This window comes from Sceloporus occidentalis, unplaced genomic scaffold (genome assembly GCF_023333645.1).
Source record: "Sceloporus occidentalis isolate IW3139 unplaced genomic scaffold, rSceOcc1.0.p SCAF_15, whole genome shotgun sequence".
Classification (NCBI taxonomy): domain Eukaryota; kingdom Metazoa; phylum Chordata; class Lepidosauria; order Squamata; family Phrynosomatidae; genus Sceloporus; species Sceloporus occidentalis.
Genome location: NW_028316995.1, coordinates 511,437 through 532,232, shown reverse-complemented (window position 1 = coordinate 532,232; position 20,796 = coordinate 511,437). Strand labels below are relative to the sequence as shown.

General features: G+C 41.7%; 1 protein-coding gene across 1 annotated transcript in view; it reads left to right on the top strand.

Annotated features, from left to right (window-relative positions):
• The first annotated feature begins 9,695 nt into the window (after positions 1–9,695).
• The window catches only part of LOC149303111 (tyrosine-protein phosphatase non-receptor type 14-like), a 32,842-nt gene continuing 21,741 nt past the window's right edge, over positions 9,696–20,796 (top strand). The window contains exons 1-2 of the mRNA XM_089481328.1: positions 9,696–9,869; positions 11,682–11,851. Of these exons, the coding sequence (XP_089337454.1) occupies positions 9,696–9,869; positions 11,682–11,851 (344 nt within the window). The remainder of the gene's footprint in view (positions 9,870–11,681; positions 11,852–20,796) is intronic.

The window sequence follows — 20,796 nt, the reverse complement described above, 5'->3', positions numbered from 1 at the left end:
GGCACCAAAAGCTCACACCCCTTCCTTTTTTTTGTAGCCCCAGCTAAGAAAAACATTGAATTTTAAACTTCATCCATCAGTAGGTGTATTGTAGGAAAGTCATATGGAATCTGGAGGAAAATCTACAAAACAGCATTAAAAAAAAAAAAATCCTCACTAAAATGCAGTGAAAATATCAAAGGGTCTAAGAAAATCTCACTTTTTTCTTTAAGCTCAGGAAGAAATAGCAGATTGTTGTGATATCTACCAAGTGTTAAAGAACAAACGTATACGGAATGGAAGTTGCGTGCAGAGACCTTTCGCATTTGTTTGTTACGCGTCTTACAAACCCCAAAGTCCTCTTCCTGCTTTGGATGTTGAGCTACGTATACTGGAGGCTACGCAACTTCACAATACAGAAGATCACATTTACATCATTAAAGTAATATTTCTGAGAAAAGGTATTCGCTTCATGTCCCCTTTAGATCATCACGTCTTTTGTGAAATCCCCCCCCATGCCTCTTTACTGTCCCTTTACACGAAACACAATACATAGAATAACATTTTTTAAATCAAAATATTTATTTTTATAGTAGAAGCAATCTTATACTCCATACAGGCAAAATGGACATGGGTCAAATAGCATCAGGGGCAAATTTCAGATGCTGATGCCTTGGAGGCAAGTTATCACAGGAGCTTTGGCTCCTTATGTTTAGCAAAGCCTGAGATGTAACTTCTGTCCTGCGTGTGACGGACGAGTGGTGTTCGACAAAGGCAGATGTCGACGTCTCTTTCATGCAAACAGCGGGTTAACTTAAACCGAATATCGACAAAGAAAATATAGAGTACAAACATTTAGTCCATTTTGGAATTTCTTCTCCCTACAGCTGTCCAAATAACCAGTTTTTTAGGTACGTAAATCCAGACTTAAAGGTACTGTTGTAACTGACTCTCCAGTATGTTATCGAAAGAAACTTTAGCTGACACTTTATTCTTTCATCTAAAAGCTTAATCACCAACAAAAAAACACAGAACCTTTTTCTATGGCAACGACCTATTGGTGCTTGCTTTTGGGTCACATGACGATTACGAGGTACTGGCAAAATGTATGAATGAGACAAAAGCGTGCATGATTACATTATTTCTGCGAAGGATTAGGGCATTCAGCAATACTAGAAATGACGTTTCTAACGCGGCATTCAGTTTAAACGGGTCGAGCAGAGTAGGTGGAACAGCAGCTTTAACACTGTATCCACCGTTTGTCACCAACTGGTCTACAAGGTGTAGTAATATTCCCAGTTGCTGATATTCAGGGCCTTAAAAATCACTATTGGAGTCCCTGAAGTTGACAGCCCTGTCTATCTGCCTCTGCTTTCTAGGTTTACTGTATTCTAGGATTGATTTCACTGATCCAGCCGCCTAGCTGGATGTTCCTGAATTATATATTTCTTTCCCCAAGTGTTTTACAACATATTTGGTCTTTGTATTCTAGGCAGATGTGATGGGGTTATGTGTTGGTTTGTAGACCACACATTTTTGGCTGAGTTATTGTCATAATTGTAACTTGATCTTTAGAGGTTGGAGGTTAATGAGTCCTCCTTTGGCTTTATCATTTCCCGTATATCATGCACACATTGTCTTTGTGAATATAAGAATCTTATGTTTCTGCTACCATTGGCAGTAACCTCTATTTCAATGTAAAGGTAACAAAATGTTTTATTATAAAAAGGACGTTAGGAGGATATTTTATGAGAGAATCTTGAATAACATCTCGCCTGTCTGATTTCCCAAGTGTCGTTATGGCTATGATTACATGTATGATCAAAACATTATGGAACTTTCTTATTACTGTTAAGTGCTAAAGTCTTTGTCATCATTAACTCATCAGTGGAAAGAGGGATATGTTAACGCAAGGAGGTTTCAAGTAGCGTTTTTGAGGGTATATCCACCTTCTGAATCCAATACCCAAAGATTTCTCATAGTTGTCCAAGTTATATTTGAGTACTGGCATTCTCTGAAATGCTGAGTGGAACCATGCCAACTAAACTGTCAGACAGATCCAAACTAATAAAAGAACCTGTGTTGCATATTGTTAGGAGCAGCAGCTTAGGCTAACGGGTTGTCTGAGATCTCTTACTCTATTTCAGCATATCTGCTTCTGGAAAGGAAGGGAATGTAGGAAGTCAAGCAGGTTCCTTCAACTTGCGATCCTTGGGCCAGCTGCCCCTCTTGCCCTTTGGAAGTTATGGCCCTGAGTTTGGCCATATCTACATTTCTTTCAGCAGCCTAACTCACTTAGACCTAACGAATATCAGCCTCTGTTACACCCAACATGGCCAAGTGGCCAAAGAATGGACAATTGTTAGGTCTTTTGGAGGTGTGTCACGAGTTTTCGGGATTTTGTGACCTTACTAACCGAGTAAGGCATTTACAAGTGGAATGACGATTTTTCGTGGAAATTGGAACATAGGGGATGGAAAGAGGGATTTGGGTTCTAAAGAAAGAGTGTCATCTCTTGAAGGTCATTTGAAAGAATTTATGCAGCATTTCCAACATGAGGGTGGCAGGTACACCAATATTCCTCTGAGTCCCTCCGAAATAAATCTGGTGTTGACCCCTCCGGCTGTCCAAGGTTAAATAGTAATTATTTCAGGAAGGAGCTTATCTCCTTATTGTAAACAGCGGCACACCACGGTGGAGATAAGCCATTGGCAGAAACTATTAACCCCTGATTTATTGCCGCAGTGCACTTCCTGTATTTTAATTGAACACGCTGCCTGCTTTCCAAGCTACTGACCTGTGGCATGGATCATATTACTTACAGAGGCACCTTAAAGCATTTTTTTTCTGGTCTTCTTCACCAAACCCCTCGTATTTTATTCTGGTTTGGAAAATCTCCTTACAGACAGTGATTAGTTATTAGTGATTTTATGAATGATAATGCAATTAAGATTCCAGAGATTACAATTAGCTTCAATTAATTACGTTTTACACAATTATATGTGTTAAGCAATATGTACACAATACATGCTGGTTATTTATTTAATTATTTTGTGGGGGCTGTACATAAAAAAGAAAAAATATATTGAAATCTGAAGAAGGGATAATTTAAAAAAACATTTTTTTGCCGAGGAGTGTTTTCTGAGTATTCAGATATTTTTTATCGACTTTTTCATACACTAAATTATGTGACATAAAATGAGATGAAACATGTAAGTTCACCAATTTAACAGTGTTAAAGGTGCCGTTCCACTTGGAAAAGACTTAATGAATAACCTAAAGGTGCTGAAAAAAAAAAAAAAGTATTCTAATGATTTAAATTCTAATACGTTTAAATAATGCATTCCTTGTGTACAATTTTGGAGTAACCCATACTTTTGTAACTGTTTGGGCATCAGGCTAGTGAAATCCATTCCGCTTAATCTGTGAAATCAGAGAAATATTTCTGGGTACCATTTATTCTCCTCAAATTGCTAATTTTAGGATTGAACCCAGATATGGCTGATCTGTGCCAATGGTACGTTAGCCTGTTAGACAGACTAATGGGGTCAAGTCTTTAGAGGTACTTCCCAAATGAACACTCGGTGGGAAACAGGAGGGACTTCATACGATAGTGTGGGGGGGAAATAAATAAATAAAATAAAAAACTGAATAAAAAAAATATATATATAAAAGATATTTAATATTCATAATAAACCATTGAGTACTGTTACATATGTTAATACATCGTCTGGATATGATCTACATAAGGAAAGGGTTTTCTATGCCTTCTGTCCCGCCTTCCTATCTGCTTAGTAGGAGACATTCCTTTTTAAATGCCAAGACCCAAACCATTAAACGTGCAAACATTCACCAAACTGCTGTAGAAATATTTCAGACGCTTTGGCAAATATTGACTTTCTCAGGATGCCTGGAAAGAGTAATCTTTTTCTGATAATTTCGAACCAACTCAAAGGTGAACTCTGATTCCTCCTCTTACATGAAAGAGTTTATTCTTTGGAAATAAATCCATCTAAATCCAGCGTAAAACAATTTCTAAGGACGTTGGTTACATTTCAAAGCCACAGATGTTTCACCTGCCGAGAAGGTTAAATGCCGGTTGGATTTCCTGTGTATTTGTTTAAAAGTACAAATATAGAAACGGGTATCCATAAATTCCTTTTCCCGGGATATCTTTGTAAGCGGAGCAGTATGAACCGGACATCAAAGTGCGTATTACCAAACAAAAGGTCCACCTGAATCAGACAAAGTTCTGGAGCTCAGCCTGGAAACCTAATGTCATTTATGGATTATAAATCACATAATGTTCAGCTATAGACCTGCAAAATCTTAAAAAATTATCTAAAACTAGGCTTTTTACATAAAATTTCATTCATTTAAAACATTTGATGATTCGTGTCTGCATTCTACGCTGTTCCAAATCATATTTTACACATCACTGAAGCCGACCTAAATTTAAACGTCTGATGCCCGGGGACTGATTTGTAGCACTAATACCGCAAGATCGCATTTCCGTTTCCACTCGGGTGACCGTGCAAACATCAATTTCTTTTTTTTTCGCGCGGAAGAAAGGCACCTCTTCATTACTTTTTGAATTAAAACTGGAAATTCATGGAGGGAGGCTCGTTGATCAGCACCTGGGCCTCCTTTGTATGTTTTGCTAAGGGTTTATAGCCTCGATGATAAACGGTGCGAGAATTTCCATGACTTTGTTCGGAAAGTATGGCTTTATGTGTGTTGAACGTGATGAGCAATTCCAAGAAGTGTCGGCGTAGTTGTGAGTCTCGCTGCGAAAAGGCTAATGTAGGTCATTGAGGAACCAGGGGGAAGTGAGGGATGGACCGTATTTTAGAAACATCTTCCTTTAAAGTTTTGGACGCTCTACATCAATGTAGCCACAAAGACATTTTTGATTGGTGTATAGTAGATATGTGAAATTTAAAGGGGACTCCTAACGACATAAAACCGTAATTAAATCCATCTCTCAGTTGTATTTTTGTTCTTGTTTCACCTACGATTTTTATTTTTCACCTTGAGATCACATTTGTCCCCCATAAGACATAGCCAAGTCATTTCATGCACTTTTTCCAATGTTTTCCATGACCACTCAATGACGATTGCATTGGACTTCTCATGTCAAACCCAGAAAGATGTAACATACTTCCGTTGATGTGCAAGCATTGTTTTAGTCTTATTACCCCGTGTGCTTCCTGTGTAAAGCTATTATCACTGCTTTGTTAAGCCAAGACAGCAATGTGTAAGATGTAGTATCGGGCATAATATGGCATGTGACAGTTCCCTTTAACATTCTGTAGCCCTGGGGCGATAATTCATACAGGAGCAGAGCAGATATCCCAATACTTACGTTAGGGACGGCACTGGGATGTCTTCTTTTATGAAGCCCATTGGTAGAGCTTAATGGTAGCTTGGATTACGTCCACCCAAGCATTGCCTATTTCACTAACATCTGCTCAATTCCTGCCATGATGTCAGACGCAGAGACGCAGACCAAGAGAAGAGAGTGATGGAGGCAAAAGGGGCATATTGGGACCTACCCATCTAGCTGTTATCATCACTCGCAAAAGAGAGTTAAAGATGTCTAAGGAGCAGATAAGGACGGAAGAGTGTGATCATTCTGAAGCCAAGCTTTACAAAACATAGCAAGAGGGGAAAATACCAAACTCATGGACATTCTCTTATTATAAATCTTTTCTATATAAACATATTAAGAAGAAGACATATAATGAAGAACCAAACTAAATAAATCTGTGACTACAGATAACTTTTAATTAGGGCAAGTAAAAATATGGATAGGGCAAAAGGGGTTTTTACGGATAGGTTGTGGACATCCAGAAAAAAAACTGATTAATTCCCAGTGCTGTATTTGATATATTTTATTCAGCACATCTTGTGGCACATCAGCATTAAACATTTTCCTTTTGGAATACAAATTTGTAAAAGAAGATGAAAAAATGTAATTTAATTTCATCTTCTTTGTCCAAACTTTTGCAGTTTGCAGTAGGATCTGATCTAAACAGAGAAAAACTATTTATAATTGTAGCTATTTTCTTCTTTTTTTTTTTTTTCTTTTGTTACTCATCCATGTTTTTTAAATCTAAAGGCACAAGAAAAACACACTTTTTTCCCCCCAAAAAATCAAAGCAAGTCTTTTAATGCCCTCTTGTTCTTCAGGGGCAATCAGAGATGGTTGAGTCACTTCAAAGGAGCTCTCCTCTCAACAGTATAATAAATCTTACTTCTAAGTATTAGGAGAAACCAGCCAAGTCTCCTTTTCCAGCCCACGCTGTGGGTAGTACAAGTATGTGTTTGTCTAAAGTAGCTACAGTGAACCAGAAGTCCCATGCATGTGAACTATTTCTGTAAGGGAGTGCTTCTGCTTTGAAACGGAATCCAAGACTTAATTTCATTTTGAATAAGATCTCATCCTTGATTCTGTCTAGAAGAAAGAAAGCTTCTTGTTTTCCCTGAAGCTTCATGTTCTTGCAATCTACCTGATTGATAGATCTATACGAGAAATAGATTCAAATATTTGTATTGAAGAGGAGCTCCCACCAGTCTGCCTAATACCGTATTTGCTCAATTATAAGAGGACCCTGATTATAAGACAACCCCCCCCCCAAATCTGAATATTAATTTAGGGGGAAAAAAGGAAAAGCCTGAATATAAGATGACCCTATACGAAAAAAGACAGGAGGATCCAGCAAATACGGTATTTTACATAAAGTGTTACATATGTAACAAATACATGTTTAATGCTTTATCTTAAATCCTTCTGTAAATCTTGATTTTACCAGCCTTATTCTAAAACATGAGCCAACCCAGTGATCAACCTTTGTACTTGGGACCTGGAAGCCTCCTGGAGGTCGAGGCACTGCAGTGATGATGTCTCATGCCATATAACATGTGATGTCATCGCGTAAATACGGAGGCAGCAAACGGTGTATGATGTCCCATACAAAATCCGTATATAGCTTAAAGGCCAGATGCTGTTTTATGGTAACCTATTCTGGCTGTCCCAAGAGCCAGGGCTGTGTGAGAGAGCTGTAGAAGAGACATTGGTGTCCTTGGCACTGATCTCGGGTCCTGTATCAGGACCACCAATTATTGCACCCCTAGATGGGTTTATTTCCTTTGGGGTATGTATGGAAGGAGTGCAGGGGTACAAGCAGCGGGACAAGAGCGGGCCGGGACACAGCACAGCATCCTCCTCCTTTTCACAGTCAAGTTTCTCCAAAGTGATTTCCCTTTTTTCATTATAAATGGAATCCTTGGATCGATGTAATACTGGGAGAGGTTAAAATAATGCATTATTCACTCTTATTTATATAATGCCCACAGATGCATTTTTGCACATTGATTTATACATCATATACCTAAACATAGGTACTTTCCTTGTATGAGTCGTATTCTGCATTGCCTCCCTCCATAAGCAAAATCATCTGTAGCGTATGATAAAAAATGGTGTATATTCAGTGCATTTTCTCAGCCATCTGCCGTGCTTCTGGCGCCAGCCCCAACAATGATACCTAAAAGCTCGGAGGAAAAAGTGGTGTTAATCCGTTTATGGCGTTTGGGACAGGTTGATGCAGCAAACCTCTGGTATTTGAGTCGGTATGGAATAGGGTTTTGCTAAACAGGTCTGGAAGTTCATCCACTTTCTTCGCTCGCTCATCCCGTGTAATTAATGTCTGTGCTACATTTTTTTTTTACTTTTATGAAACTGCCTCCCTAAAACCTTTCATGTTCTGAGCTGCACTTATTAAAAAGTGTTTCCGTAAGCATTTTGACGGATTGTTTTTCCAGGAGGTAATAAAGGAGATACGTATTATTAACATTTTTAACAATATAGGCTAGTCTTCTTATTTACATCTTCGAAAACATACACTAAAATATTAAAATGGCATTTTCACTTCAATATTTTTATATAGCATTGGAACATAATGTGTTTGCAGGCTGCTGGTATAGCAATGTGTGAATATTCCTGCTTATCTTATTAGAGGGCAAAATGTTGACATTAATTTACTTGTCACACTTGACCGGTGCTAATTTACCTTAGCATGATTTTTATATGATAAAGAAGTGTAAACCAGGGCGTTTACATTGGAGAATTCCTTCCAGATTCCCGAGTGGGGGTAATTTTTTTTTTTTCTTGAAGAGGGACCATTTCATTATAATGGCCCACTGACGTACACTCAAACACGCTGACCACTCAGACACACACACACCTACCTACTTACCTATGCATGCCTTGTCCCATTAAAACCCATTATCTGTGCATCAAGTGTGGGGTTATGACCCCGCTTAACACTGGCCCCAGAGTACTGATAGAGCGATCCGACACGGCAGGTCACTCTCCCTCCGCTGTGCACGTGGTGCGCTTGCAATGGAATAAAGAAGTCCAGATTTGGACAGCAATTTGCTTAGCTTTTACTGGTATATTAGCAGCATTTGTGCTAAAGATGACAACACACTTTTATTATTATTATTATTATTATTATTATATCCAGCTGTTTTTGTACATGTGAACTAGTAGAATTTCAGCATCACCATGAGCAATTCCTCCTTGTTTTTCTTCTTTTTAGAATTATTCATATTTTATACAACTGTAATTATAATACAGAAGAATTATTTCATGTTGCAAAACTAATGTTCACATGAAGGCCCTGCTCTTGTTTTCCTGGATTCTACTCATCTGGCTCCCTTACGGTGACCTCCTGTGGGGGATCGCCACTTTTTTTTGTGTGGAATATTTTGTGAAGCCTTCGGCTATCGGCTTCCATGAGGTGAACTCTTAAATGGGAAGTCCCATGGAAAAATATAGTGCTGCAACAGTAACCAAAGAACGCTGTCAGTCATGTGCTATTTTAGGTGACTTCCACCGCACAATCCCCACACTGAGCTGATTCTTTATGGCAATGCCAATGAAGTCCATTAGTCAGAATGTCCAGCCGAATTATTTAAAACATAGCCGTTCTCAGCCAATCTGTCCATTTCTGTTAAAGTTAAAACAATGTATAACCTAATGCAGAGAGTTTATACGACCATTCCTGCAACAAGTAAAACGTATATTAAGTTGACGTAGAAATAGCCTCCTTTTTATATACGTAACCACCATTGCTTTAATGCGTGGAAATGTTATTCTGGGATAGGCATTGCTAAAAATAACTAGTCTCTCATAGGAACAGACTAACTAAAGTGTCTATTGCTCCTGATCATTGTACTAATATTACCATCGTTTTCTCCTCATCGCCATAGCAACATGGCAGACGGATTTCAAACTGATTCGTGCCCAGTTACTGAGGCTTCTCTTGTCTCGACTGAGATAATTAATAATACATCTTTTCATTCATTTGACATCATCCAGAAATTCAAGGCTGAAGACATCAACACTCCTCTAAACACGGGTTCATTTAATAATAATGCTAATTTTGCATGGACTTTGCCAATGTCCATAGAGAACGTCCACATTTTCTCTGATTTTAGTTTTCATTTGGATATTTTTCCATTAATGTCCATCATTTTAACCACTTTCGTGTTTTGTTCGTAGGTTACGGAAACACCGGGTACACCGCGCTGGGTATGGACTCCCCTCCTGACCGTTGGAACACGACACTAATTTGTGCGGTGAGATTCAAAGCAAAGATCAAGAATTGAGATATTACAGAAGAAGGGACACCTGCACAAAGCTACCAACCATGCCGTTTGGGCTGAAGTTACGGAGGACCAAACGGTACAACGTTCTGAGCAAGAATTGCTTTGTGGCTACAATCTATCTGTTGGACAACGTCAAGATTGAGTTGACCCAGAGTATGGATAACACCGGCTTACATTGCCTGGAAGCTACTGCTCAGCGTTTGGGATTAGAGGAGGTAAGAGAATTTTTAATGTATTTTTATGTAAGTGTAAAAACGTATTGTATTTTCAATCTTTCTGCTGAAAAAATAACAAAAACGTGCTAACTGAACCTTATTATCTGTTTTCTCTCTCTCAACTAGACTATCGTTATTGTTTTTTCTCTAGGTCATATTCTTGTCTCCAATAATATTTATTATTTCTGTTTTAAACCATAAAAATATATTGACATACAATAAGATCAATGACAAAGTTGAAGCACCCCCAATCATGTATAAATATAAAGAATCAGATACCATCAATGAGAATGTACATATTGCTTTTAAATATGGTGTCATATTATATGTAAAATTTGAAGAATAGTATTTTTTTTTAAATAAAAACCAAGATATTGACTGAAAATGAAATCGTTGACTAAGCTGAATTGTTCCCATTTAAATAGAAATCTAAAAGAATGAAATATGAATTCCTGTACGATCAAAATGTTTCATCTTTCTCAGATAACGTACTTGCTATTTTCTAGTATTTTTTCACATGTGAGAAATTTTGAAAGAGAAAGACGAGAAAAATAAAAGAAAGCAATAAAACACAAAAGTACATTAATATAATAATAAAATAAACAAATAAAAAGGGACCAAACATTTCTGACCTTAGAACCGCGGTTCATGTTTTTAAATGTGCAGCGGTCCCGTTGCCCACGCTGCAAAAAATGTCTCTTTAATAAAAGAATTCTACCCACTCATCTGTCCTGCTTTTGCGATGTGTGTGTAAGTGGCTTTGTATATGCAGTTCATGCTGTGCTTTATATACAGATTAACCATTGCAAAGTCATTCTAAAGCGACCCCTTTACATTGAACTCCTTTTAGCTATAGGTTATGACATTTTCGGCAGGAATGGCTGCTCTCTTATAATTTAATTGCCTTAAAATCAAAACCCTTGCAACGTAACCCTTTAATACCAACAGCAAAGGCCATCTGATGGTAGTTGAGATCCACTATCATTCTGGATTTAATTTAGGGATTTCTTTTGTACATCGTGGACTTCACTTATTTTGAGAACTTCTTGCAAAGCTGCCAAGATGATCTTGGGTGCAAGTTTTTTTGGCTTTGGTCAGAAGGTCTGGAAAAGAGATAATCCAGGGCTAAGATATCTGTGAGCCTTGGGTGCACGTGGTCCGATAGGTCTGGAGAAATCAAATGAACTGGTCTACCCGGAATGTAGACATCCTTCTTTTGCGTGTACCGTTAGCAACATAGATCCAGGATGGTAAACTCTATGACCTCAGCCTACAGTACTTGCCGGCATGTTCTGCTAATTAGTTTCATTTTTTCTTTAAAGTCTTTTACGTTTTATTTAATTGCTGCGATACTCCGTAGAGATGATGAGAACAGGAACGTTAATTAGCATATTTTCCATCTGTTTGTTGAACATAACGAGCTCTATGGCTGATGGTATGAAGTTTATATCTCTGTATCTTAGAACTGTGAGGCTGTTAAAATGTAGTATTTAAGACAAAATATAGTTTGTTTAAAATGTGATGTTGTTTTAAGTGCTAGCTCTGCTTTTATAACAGTCGTTCGGTGGTTTCATACAGGTGGTTATTGAATATGCCACATCACACATACATACATGTATATATGCATATACTGTATATGTATATACACACACTCTACTCTATACAGTCCCAATACTTTTGTCCATATAGGGGGGGTGGATGTATATGTATGTTTTGTGCGTGTGTGTGTGTGTGTGTGTATATACATAGATCATTAGTATTGTACGATATAGCTCATTATTCTTTGCTAACAATCATTTTTATTTCACCTAGTCAAGTTATTTTGGACTCTGGTACTTCGCAAAAGATCATCATAGCAGATGGGTGGACCTTGAAAAATCGCTGAAGAAGCAATTGGAGAAATATGCCAGTGAACACGTACTTTATTTTGGGGTAATGTTTTATGTCCCAAGCGTGTATCACCCAAAGGAAGGTAACGTCAGGTATGTACACTTTTATATTGTATACAGCTATTATATTCATGAAAACCCATGTTTTTGCACTGCATGCTTTCCCATTGTTAAGTGCTAAATAATACTTTGGTACTAGCTACATAATTTGTAATAATACTCATTGGTCATGGATGGTCAAAAAACTTCTCGTGCCTCTGCCTAGAATTGTTAAATGTGCATCAGAAAATTTGGAACATCTTCCTGATATAAGAGTACTTCTTGGTTATTCTTGGGATTGAATGCTGCTGATTGTGGCATTCTGGGGATAGAATGCTGCTGATTGTTGGATTCTGGTAATAGAATGCTGCTGATTGTTGGATTCTGGTAATAGAATGCTGCTGATTGTTGGATTCTGGGGATAGGATGCTGCTGGCTGTGGGATTCTGGGGATAGAATGCTGCTGATTGTAGGATTCTGGGGATAGAATGCTGCTAATTGTGGGGATAGAATGCTGCTGATTGTGGGATTCTGGGGATAGAATGCTGTACATGTTTCCTGACTCCTGTAGGAGGCCTGGGTGCTTGCATTTGGTGCATATGTTTCTTGTTACAGAGTCCTGCAGGTTCTTTGTGCTTCTCATTCTAGAATCTTGCAGGTTGTGCGTGTGTTTCTCATTATGGAGTCTTGCCGGCTGTGAGTGTATCTCTCTTTACAGAATTTATCTGGCAGTATGCAGGTTGTGTCTGTTTCTCTCTCCATGCTTGCCAGTTCTGTGTGATCTTCTTATTACGAAATGTTGTAGGTTGTGTTTCTTTTTGTGGAACCTTGCAGGTTCTGCATGTGTTCCTTAATATTGAATCATGCAGGTTCAGTGTGTGTTTCTCAAGTTGCATATGTGTTTCTCGTAGAGTTCTTCAAGTGTTTTTTTTCTAATGCTGCCAGCATCTGAATGTTTGAATGTGTATGTGTGTGTGTGTGTATCTGTATATATAAAGGATGGGAATTTTAATTAAGGCACTTTCATTCTTCAAATCAGAAGCTCAGAAGCAAATGTCTTCAAGCAATGCAGTTGGCCAAAAATAGATTGTTTTTTATGTGGTCACATGCATAGTTTTAGTTCCACAATTTGATCTAAAAACACATTTTTCTGCTGTTTTATAGCCGTTAATGGGACTGCCACTCATTCCCAGTAAACACTCTGAGCTAATAGAAAGCAGGGACATCAGCAAAGACAGAAAGACACAGGGCTTTGAGTGCCAAAGAGGGACTGTCCTTCCTAAAAAGGGACACTTGGGATGTATAAATTGGCTATTAGCTGCGTTTCCTTATAAATGCAAACCGAGCTTATCCGCATTAAGTGATTATTCAATTTGTGTCTAATAGACTCCAAAGCGTAACTTCTTCCCAAACCCTTTTTTTATACGGCTCGGTACTTTGCATGGGCTGATACTGATTAAATTATAGGTCATTATTAAGGAATGCATTTTACGGGTAAACTGTATTTATTTTCCCTGTAATTTGTGATAATGCATGTAAAGTTCAAGGGCATAAAGTAAGGTGCAGGTCTCCGCTTGCCGTCTTCGGCGTGTTTCCTCTGGCCTCTTTGTTGCGTACTTCACATGCAACGTTTATTTTTGAGGCATAATAGCCTTTTAGGGACAAAAAAACACCGTGTTCCTTCCCTGCAAAGGCAAACACTAAGATTCCAAGTTGAAGGTTGAAGAAATATGTTGTTTATTCTGGAGTACAACAGCTTCGTAAAATGCTGTGGCTTTTAGAACAAGTGTTTTACAAAGAAAATTCCCTGCGTGTCTTGGCAGGACCCAGGTACGAGTGAATGCCTGCCTGCCTCCCTGCCTGCCTGCCTCCCTGCCTGCCTGCCTCCCTAGGATGAGATGATCGGGCTGTTTTGCAACCTGCTTTGTTTGTGGATATATGTCATTGGCAGAATAAATGTCATTTTGGAAAAAGGCCACTTTCCTAATTACTCACCCCTATACTACAGTTTCGCTAACCATCAAACATAAATACGAGATATTCTGAGTTTAAGCCTCTATCCCACCCGTTCTATGACATCACACTGTGAAGAACAGTTGTTTATTTTCATGAAAACGTATGAAACCCTCTCATTCACAATGAAGATCCATTGTGCCTAGAAAAATGTTCTATTTTCGTAAAGAGCTTCCAATGTCAGCTGATGATGTACAGTTGGTTAATTTAAACAGTGTATAAAGGGTCCACTTAAATCTAAGAATTTAGAATTTCTTTTGGAAAAAAAAATAATCTAAATTCTGGCATTTTATATTTATTACTTCAAGGCAAATTGAAACCATTATAATTTTATATATATCAATTTTTTTGGAGATAAATGATTACAGGTGACCATTGCACAGCTAAACAGCCTACTGATAAACTCGACTTAAGATTTCTTACTTCGCTTGCAAGTTTATCAAGTTAAGTGTGTAAGTGGCATGAATCAACAGAATCAGTAAAAGCCCCTAGCGAGCTTAAAGTGAATGTTTTAGGGGACATGTGGGAATTGCGTGACGTCATGATGACACACATCAGCACTGGCCAGGACAGAGTGTTGCCACCTATGTATAAGCATGGTCATGGCTATTATGCCTTAAAGATGGTTTGGAGGAGGCAGAAGACCTTAAAGTCTATACGACAAAAAATAAATTTGTATCAAGGTTTGTTAGCTACAAACCGTGTCCAATTTTTACGTGACTACTTTGGATAAGGAGCTGGATGCCTAGAGATAAAGTAATAATTATTCAACAATAAGATTAATTTCAAATGTACCAGAAGGTACGTCAACAACTTTGTTGCTTTGTTGCTTCCACCCGTCCAGGTCAGTCATTTATCTGGAAGAATATTTCTTTGATGGGGAGTGTATCTGTGGTTTACTATATGGATTACTGTTGATCACCTTGAAAGTTATGTGCGAGTTGTTATTACATGGACGACATCGTATGCACGGGCAGCATACGTTAAATGTGTTGTCAGAAGACTGAGAATGAAAGCCCTGGATAACTCAATATAAGAGGAAGGGCGCCGTGATCAGGCCTGGGTTTTGGTATGGGACACAGGCTGCCCTTTGGGTGACCCCAGATGGGAGGGGGAGTTGTTTTGGCCTTTGCTTGACCCTAGGAGGACGGGGTGAGTGACAGCAGGGGTGGGGTCATATTCATGATAGGTGAGTTTACGGTAGCAACAGAGGGAGAGAAAACTAAATAAGGCTATATATACAGCTGTTGCCTGAGGGTGTTGCGCAGTTTAATAAAATTTATAAGAAGCTGTGAAGACCTGTTAGGGAGAAATTCCTGTTCGGGAGATATTAATTCATCTCTACTAGCTTACCATGGCGAGTTTGGACAGCTTGTTAGAGCAGATCCGCCATTCGGCTCTCCAATTTGGTACATCGTGGCTGGAGGAGCGTGTGGGTCAGCTCACTGCAGGATCAGGTCTATCTCCGCCTTTACCGGTTTCTTCTCGTGGCCCCAGGGCGAGGAGGGCGAGACCACCGGAGAGGCTAAGTCCGGATGTCGCGATGCGGTCCTCTGGTAGGCTGAGGAAGAAAGGCTCTGCTTTAGCGGGCAGTGCGAAGAGGCGTGTGAGCGGTTTCGTGGATGCTGAGGTCCCGGGTACGTCAGCGGATGTTTCGCTCGGCAGGGACAGTGATGGCGGAAGTAGGATCCCGAGTAGGCGTGTTTCGGCTTCCCCTGAAGTAAGATGGCGGACCGGAGGGACGGAGGAGGAGCGAGGAAGGTCAGCCGGAGGCGGAGGGGTTTTAGTAGGTGCCGGGGAACGGCCTGGGGATAGTAGGCGCAGGAGCGTCTCCAGGCTATCGGGCGGCTCGTTTTCTTCGGGGGACGAGCCCAGGCGGACTGGGAGAGAGCGGTGCAGGAGTGGGCGTTCGCGGCATCGGTCGCGTTCTCGTCGTTCCAGATCACGTGACCGGCATTCGGGGGAACCTGGGAGACGGCACCCTCTTGGTGACGGACGAGATGGGTTGCTGGGTAGCACGGACGGGCCTCCACTACTTCTTCAGGATGGCGGGGATCTTGCTGCAGGACCGGGAAGAGATGTCGGCGCAGATACGGCTGCACGGTCGGCAGGGGCCCAGCTTGGTGAGTCTACACGGGATACTGGTCCCGCAGATGGGGCATCGGTTACAGCTAGGGCTAATCGAAGCACGACTGATTTACTAAGTTTGGAGGGTTTGCCTAGTTCCCTTAGTCAAGGGGATTTTAATTCTATATTTGCTTTGCTGAAATCTGTCGCGGACCGCTTTGCTGCGGCGTCTAGTACGGGTAATTTAACGGAGGCTGCTCCGACAGCCGTGTGGGGAGGTTATGCTGGGCAATCTCATAGTGTGGGTCAATCGGTTCCTATTCCTCTGTCGGCTACTGAGCATAGTCAGGCGGGTCCGCAGGACGGGGTAGGTGTTACTGCAACTAGCACTGTGTCTTTGACGGTGGATGCATCGGTGCAGGCTGATGGTAAAGATAAGAAAGAGGAACAGGTGCGTTTGTCTGATTCTGCTAAGGGTGAAATCTACGTGTGTTTCGAGGGTCCGCTGGGGGCTCATTTAAAATCGGAGGTGAGGGAGAAGATATGGAAAGGGGAGTATGTAGATATATTTACACTTCTTCCTTTAGAACGCTTTAATCTGGATAGGTTGGCAAAAGCGGATGCAAGTAAAAAGGAGGAGGAAGAGAAACGTAGATATCGTTTAATCCCACGCACTTTTCAAAACTGGCTGCAGGCATTTGCGATACTTGCCAGTGTTATTGGGGAAAAGGCGTCTGACCAATGTTCGCAGTTATTTTGCTATATGGATAGCATTGGGGAGGCCCACAGAGTGTATGGTGGTTTCGCATGGCTGCGATATGATGAACAGTTTCGTCAGAGGAAGGCTGTACGCCCGTCCATTCGGTGGGATCACAAAGATATCGCCTTGTGGCTTAGGGTCACAGCCCCAGCGAAACAGCCCTTTCAGGGATCTGCCGGCGGTACTGGTAGCACGTCGTCGGCAGGGCACAAGAAGGGCTACTGTTGGCAATTCAACGATGGGCAATGTAAGTGGGGAGCTAGTTGTAGATTTAAACATGAGTGCTCGGGCTGTTCCGGTAGTCACCCCTTGTCCAAATGTTTCAAGAAGGCTAAGGGTGGTAAGAGTTCGGGGGCTGCTGGAAAAGGGGATGACTCCAGTGAGAGTAGAAAAGATGGTGCCGTGGCTTGAGCGGTATAGGAATAGGGCAGCTGCGGATTTGCTTGAAAAAGGTTTCCGGGAGGGTTTTAAGATTCCGTTTGTAGAGCACGAGGTATGCACGGTTTTAAAAAATTTGCAATCAGCTTTATCTTTTCCTGAAGTGGTGGATAGTAAGCTTAAGAAGGAAGTTGCTGCGGGGCGAATGGCGGGGCCGTTTGATCACCCGCCGCTGGCGCAGCTTCGGGTTTCGCCTTTGGGGGTTGTTCCTAAAAAGGAACCCGGAAAGTTCCGGCTCATTCATCACCTTTCTTTTCCTAAAGGGGGTTCCGTAAACGATGGGATTGATAGGGACCTTTGCAGAGTCTCCTATGCGTCTTTTGATCAGGCGCTAAAGTGGGTTCGGCATTACGGGCATGGTTCTTTATTGGCAAAAACAGACATAGAATCTGCTTTTCGTTTGTTACCGGTGCACCCGGAGTGTTTTCACCTTTTGGGTTGCTGGTGGAGGGATAGGTATTTTGTGGACAAATGTTTGCCCATGGGATGCTCCATCTCATGTTTCTATTTTGAAACTTTCAGCTCTTTTCTAGAATGGGTTATCAGGGAGGAATCCGGGGTGGCATCGGTGATTCACTACCTAGATGATTTTCTTTGCGTGGGGCCTGCTGGCATGCAGACATGTGCTATGATTCTATGTGTTTTACAAGATGTTATGAATTGTTTTGGAGTTCCGTTGGCTCAGGACAAGACGGAGGGTCCTACCACAAAGCTTAAGTTTTTAGGCATTGAAATTGACTCTGAGACTATGACGTTTCAGCTGCCGTTAGATAAGATTCAAGACCTTCGGAGTTGTGTCAGCTTTTTTCGAGGGGCAAAAAAGGTGACGTTAAGGCAGCTGCAATCCCTGCTTGGTAAGCTTAATTTTGCCTGCCGTATCATCCCGATGGGAAGGGTGTTTTGCAGGCGCCTTGCTATGGCCTCTGCCGGGATTCGGGCACCTCATCACTACGTGCGGGTCAGTAAGGAACTCAAGGCTGATTTAGTTGTATGGGATGTATTCTTGAGTGAATTTAATGGCAGAACTATTTGGATGGAGGATATGGTTGGTAATATCGATCTCGACTTCTTCACGGATGCGGCAGGGGCGTACGGTTATGGGGTATATCTCAAGGGGCAATGGAGTGCGTCTCTCTGGCCAGATGTGTGGCGTCAAGGTTCCTTGGTAAAGAATATGACGTTTTTAGAGCTTTTTCCGGTATTGGTGGCGATTGAGCTTTGGGGAGATCAGTTTCAGCATAAGCGGGTTCGGCTGCATTGCGACAATTTGGGGGTCGTGACGGCTATTAATAGTGTATCAGCATCTTCTTTGCCTGTTTTAAAGTTGCTTCGGCACTTGGTGCTACGGTGTCTGCAACTAAATATGTTTCTCACAGCGGTTCATATCCCTGGCGTGGATAATTCAATTGCGGATGCTTTGTCTCGACAGCAATGGGATCGCTTTCGGCAACTTGCTCCAGAGGCAGCATCTGTGGGTCTGGAGTGTCCGATTTGGCTGTGGTCGTTGGGAACCGGGGAACATTGACTTTGCTGCGAAGGTCGTTAGCTCCCACTACTTGGGCGGCCTACCAGAAGGCTTGGGCGGTATGGGATGCTTGTCTGGAGGCTACAGGGGCTCCATCCTCCAAGGAGGGGAAAATGATGTCATTATTATGGTATCTGGGTGAGTCTTTCAGCCTCGGTACTTCTGTTTCACAAGTTACTAAGTTTCTCTCCGCTCTGTCGTTTCGCTTCAAGTGGCTGGGTGAGGCTGATATTTCTAAAGAATTTTTGGTTCAACAGGCTTTACGGGGATATAGAAGAGGTCATAAGGTACGGGATTTGAGGCGGCCAGTCTCATTTCGATTGCTTCAGGAGATATGTGACCAGCTGATGGTGGTTTGTGGCCGGCAGTACGAGCAGGTGTTGTTTAAGGTAGCATTCGTTTTGGCATTTTTTGGTGCTATGAGGATCAGCGAGTTAGTTAGCCCATCTAGGGCAGTTGGTGGGGGATTGCGGTTGGCAGATGTACGTATCTGCGAAGGAAGGGCTCAGCTTTTCATTCGACGGTCAAAAACGGACCAAGAGGGTAAGGGTTTTACGGTTTTGCTTAACAGGTTGGCTGGTTCATCTCTCTGTCCTTTATGGTGTTTGGACGAGTTTTTGTCCGTACGGCCTTCTTTTGAAGGCCCGCTGTTAGTTCACGAGAACGGATCGTTTTTGTCCCGATACCAGTTTGTTCAGGTGTTCCGTAAATGTCTTCAACGACTAGGTTTGGATCCGGGTCGTTTTGCATCGCATTCTTTTCGGATAGGGGCGGCGACAGAGGCCGCTAGATGGGGTTTATCGGAAGAAGTTATAAAAAGGGTCGGTAGATGGGGATCGGATAGATTCCGTTCATATGTTAGGCCTCATTTACTATGAGAGTTTGGGTTGGTTGGTTTAACTTGCTATATACTTTCTGTGTTTCTTTTAATTTCAGATTCCGAGCGTTGCCAGGTATGGATTGTTGGCCACTCTTATGTTTTCTGGGCGGAGCGTCGGGCTGCAGTTAGAGTCAATGGATGTCAGCTGGGCTTGGATTACACTGAAGGCCAGGTTACGTGGTTTGGCTTTCGGGGAAAGTGTTGGGAAGACATCATTGCTGCTGTTTATGAGAAAGCCATTCGGTATGGCCCTCCTGATGTCCTTGTACTGCACGGGGGGGGCAATGATCTTTGCCATGTGCCTTTACGTACTTTGGCTAGGGATATAAAATGTGATTTGTTGAGGCTATGGTCTCGCTTTTCAGGTTTAATTATTGTTTGGTCACATATCACTCCCAGGTTGTTTTGGCGGGGTGCTAGGTCACTGCAGGGTATTGGGAGAGCTAGGGTGAAGATTAATAAGATGGTGTCGCGGTTTGTTTCCCGTTTTGGGGGTTTAGTGGTAGCGCATCCGGACCTTGAGGGGGATAATGTTTTGTTGTTTCGTAAGGATGGTGTACATCTAACGGATATCGGGACGGATATCTGGTTGCTGGATATCCGGGTGGGTGTGGAGAGGGCTGTGGCGCTGTGGAGGAGCCGGCGCATTTAAGGGGTCAAATGCGCCGGCCGTGGCGTGCTTCTTGGGAATTATTGGACAGTTGGTTGTTCAAGTTGGTCGTATATTGCGGGGTACCCATCTCAGGTATGGGTCCGCGTTGGTGTACGGTGTGGGGTCTTTCCTGCGGGCAGGGTCCCAAGGGGAAGCTGTTTGGTAGTACTGACAAAGCCCACCTGCTGGTGCAGTTTACGGCTGGTGGGAGGAGCGCAGTACATGGTAACAAAATGAATGGTGTTCCTCAAGTGGGACTGTTTATTGTTGATTAAGCAAATGCGGGGCTCAATGATATTGGGAAGAAATAGCCCCGTGGTGTACTTGTTTGTAAACTTGTGAATGTATTCATACATTGTTACTTTGTTTGATATTCAATAAAGGTGTGTCACAGTTTGTTGCTGAAAATAAAATAAACGCTGTGGCCTTTACACATTCCAAAAGAAAGTTGTGATGGTCTTTTGTTCTATGAATTAAGAGATGTGTGCGTGAGTATGGGAGTGAGTCTGGTCGTACCAATAAACAGTGCCTTGATCATGAAAGCCCTGGATAACTCAATATAAGAGGAAGGGCGCCGTGATCAGGCCTGGGTTTTGGTATGGGACACAGGCTGCCCTTTGGGTGACCCCAGATGGGAGGGGGAGTTGTTTTGGCCTTTGCTTGA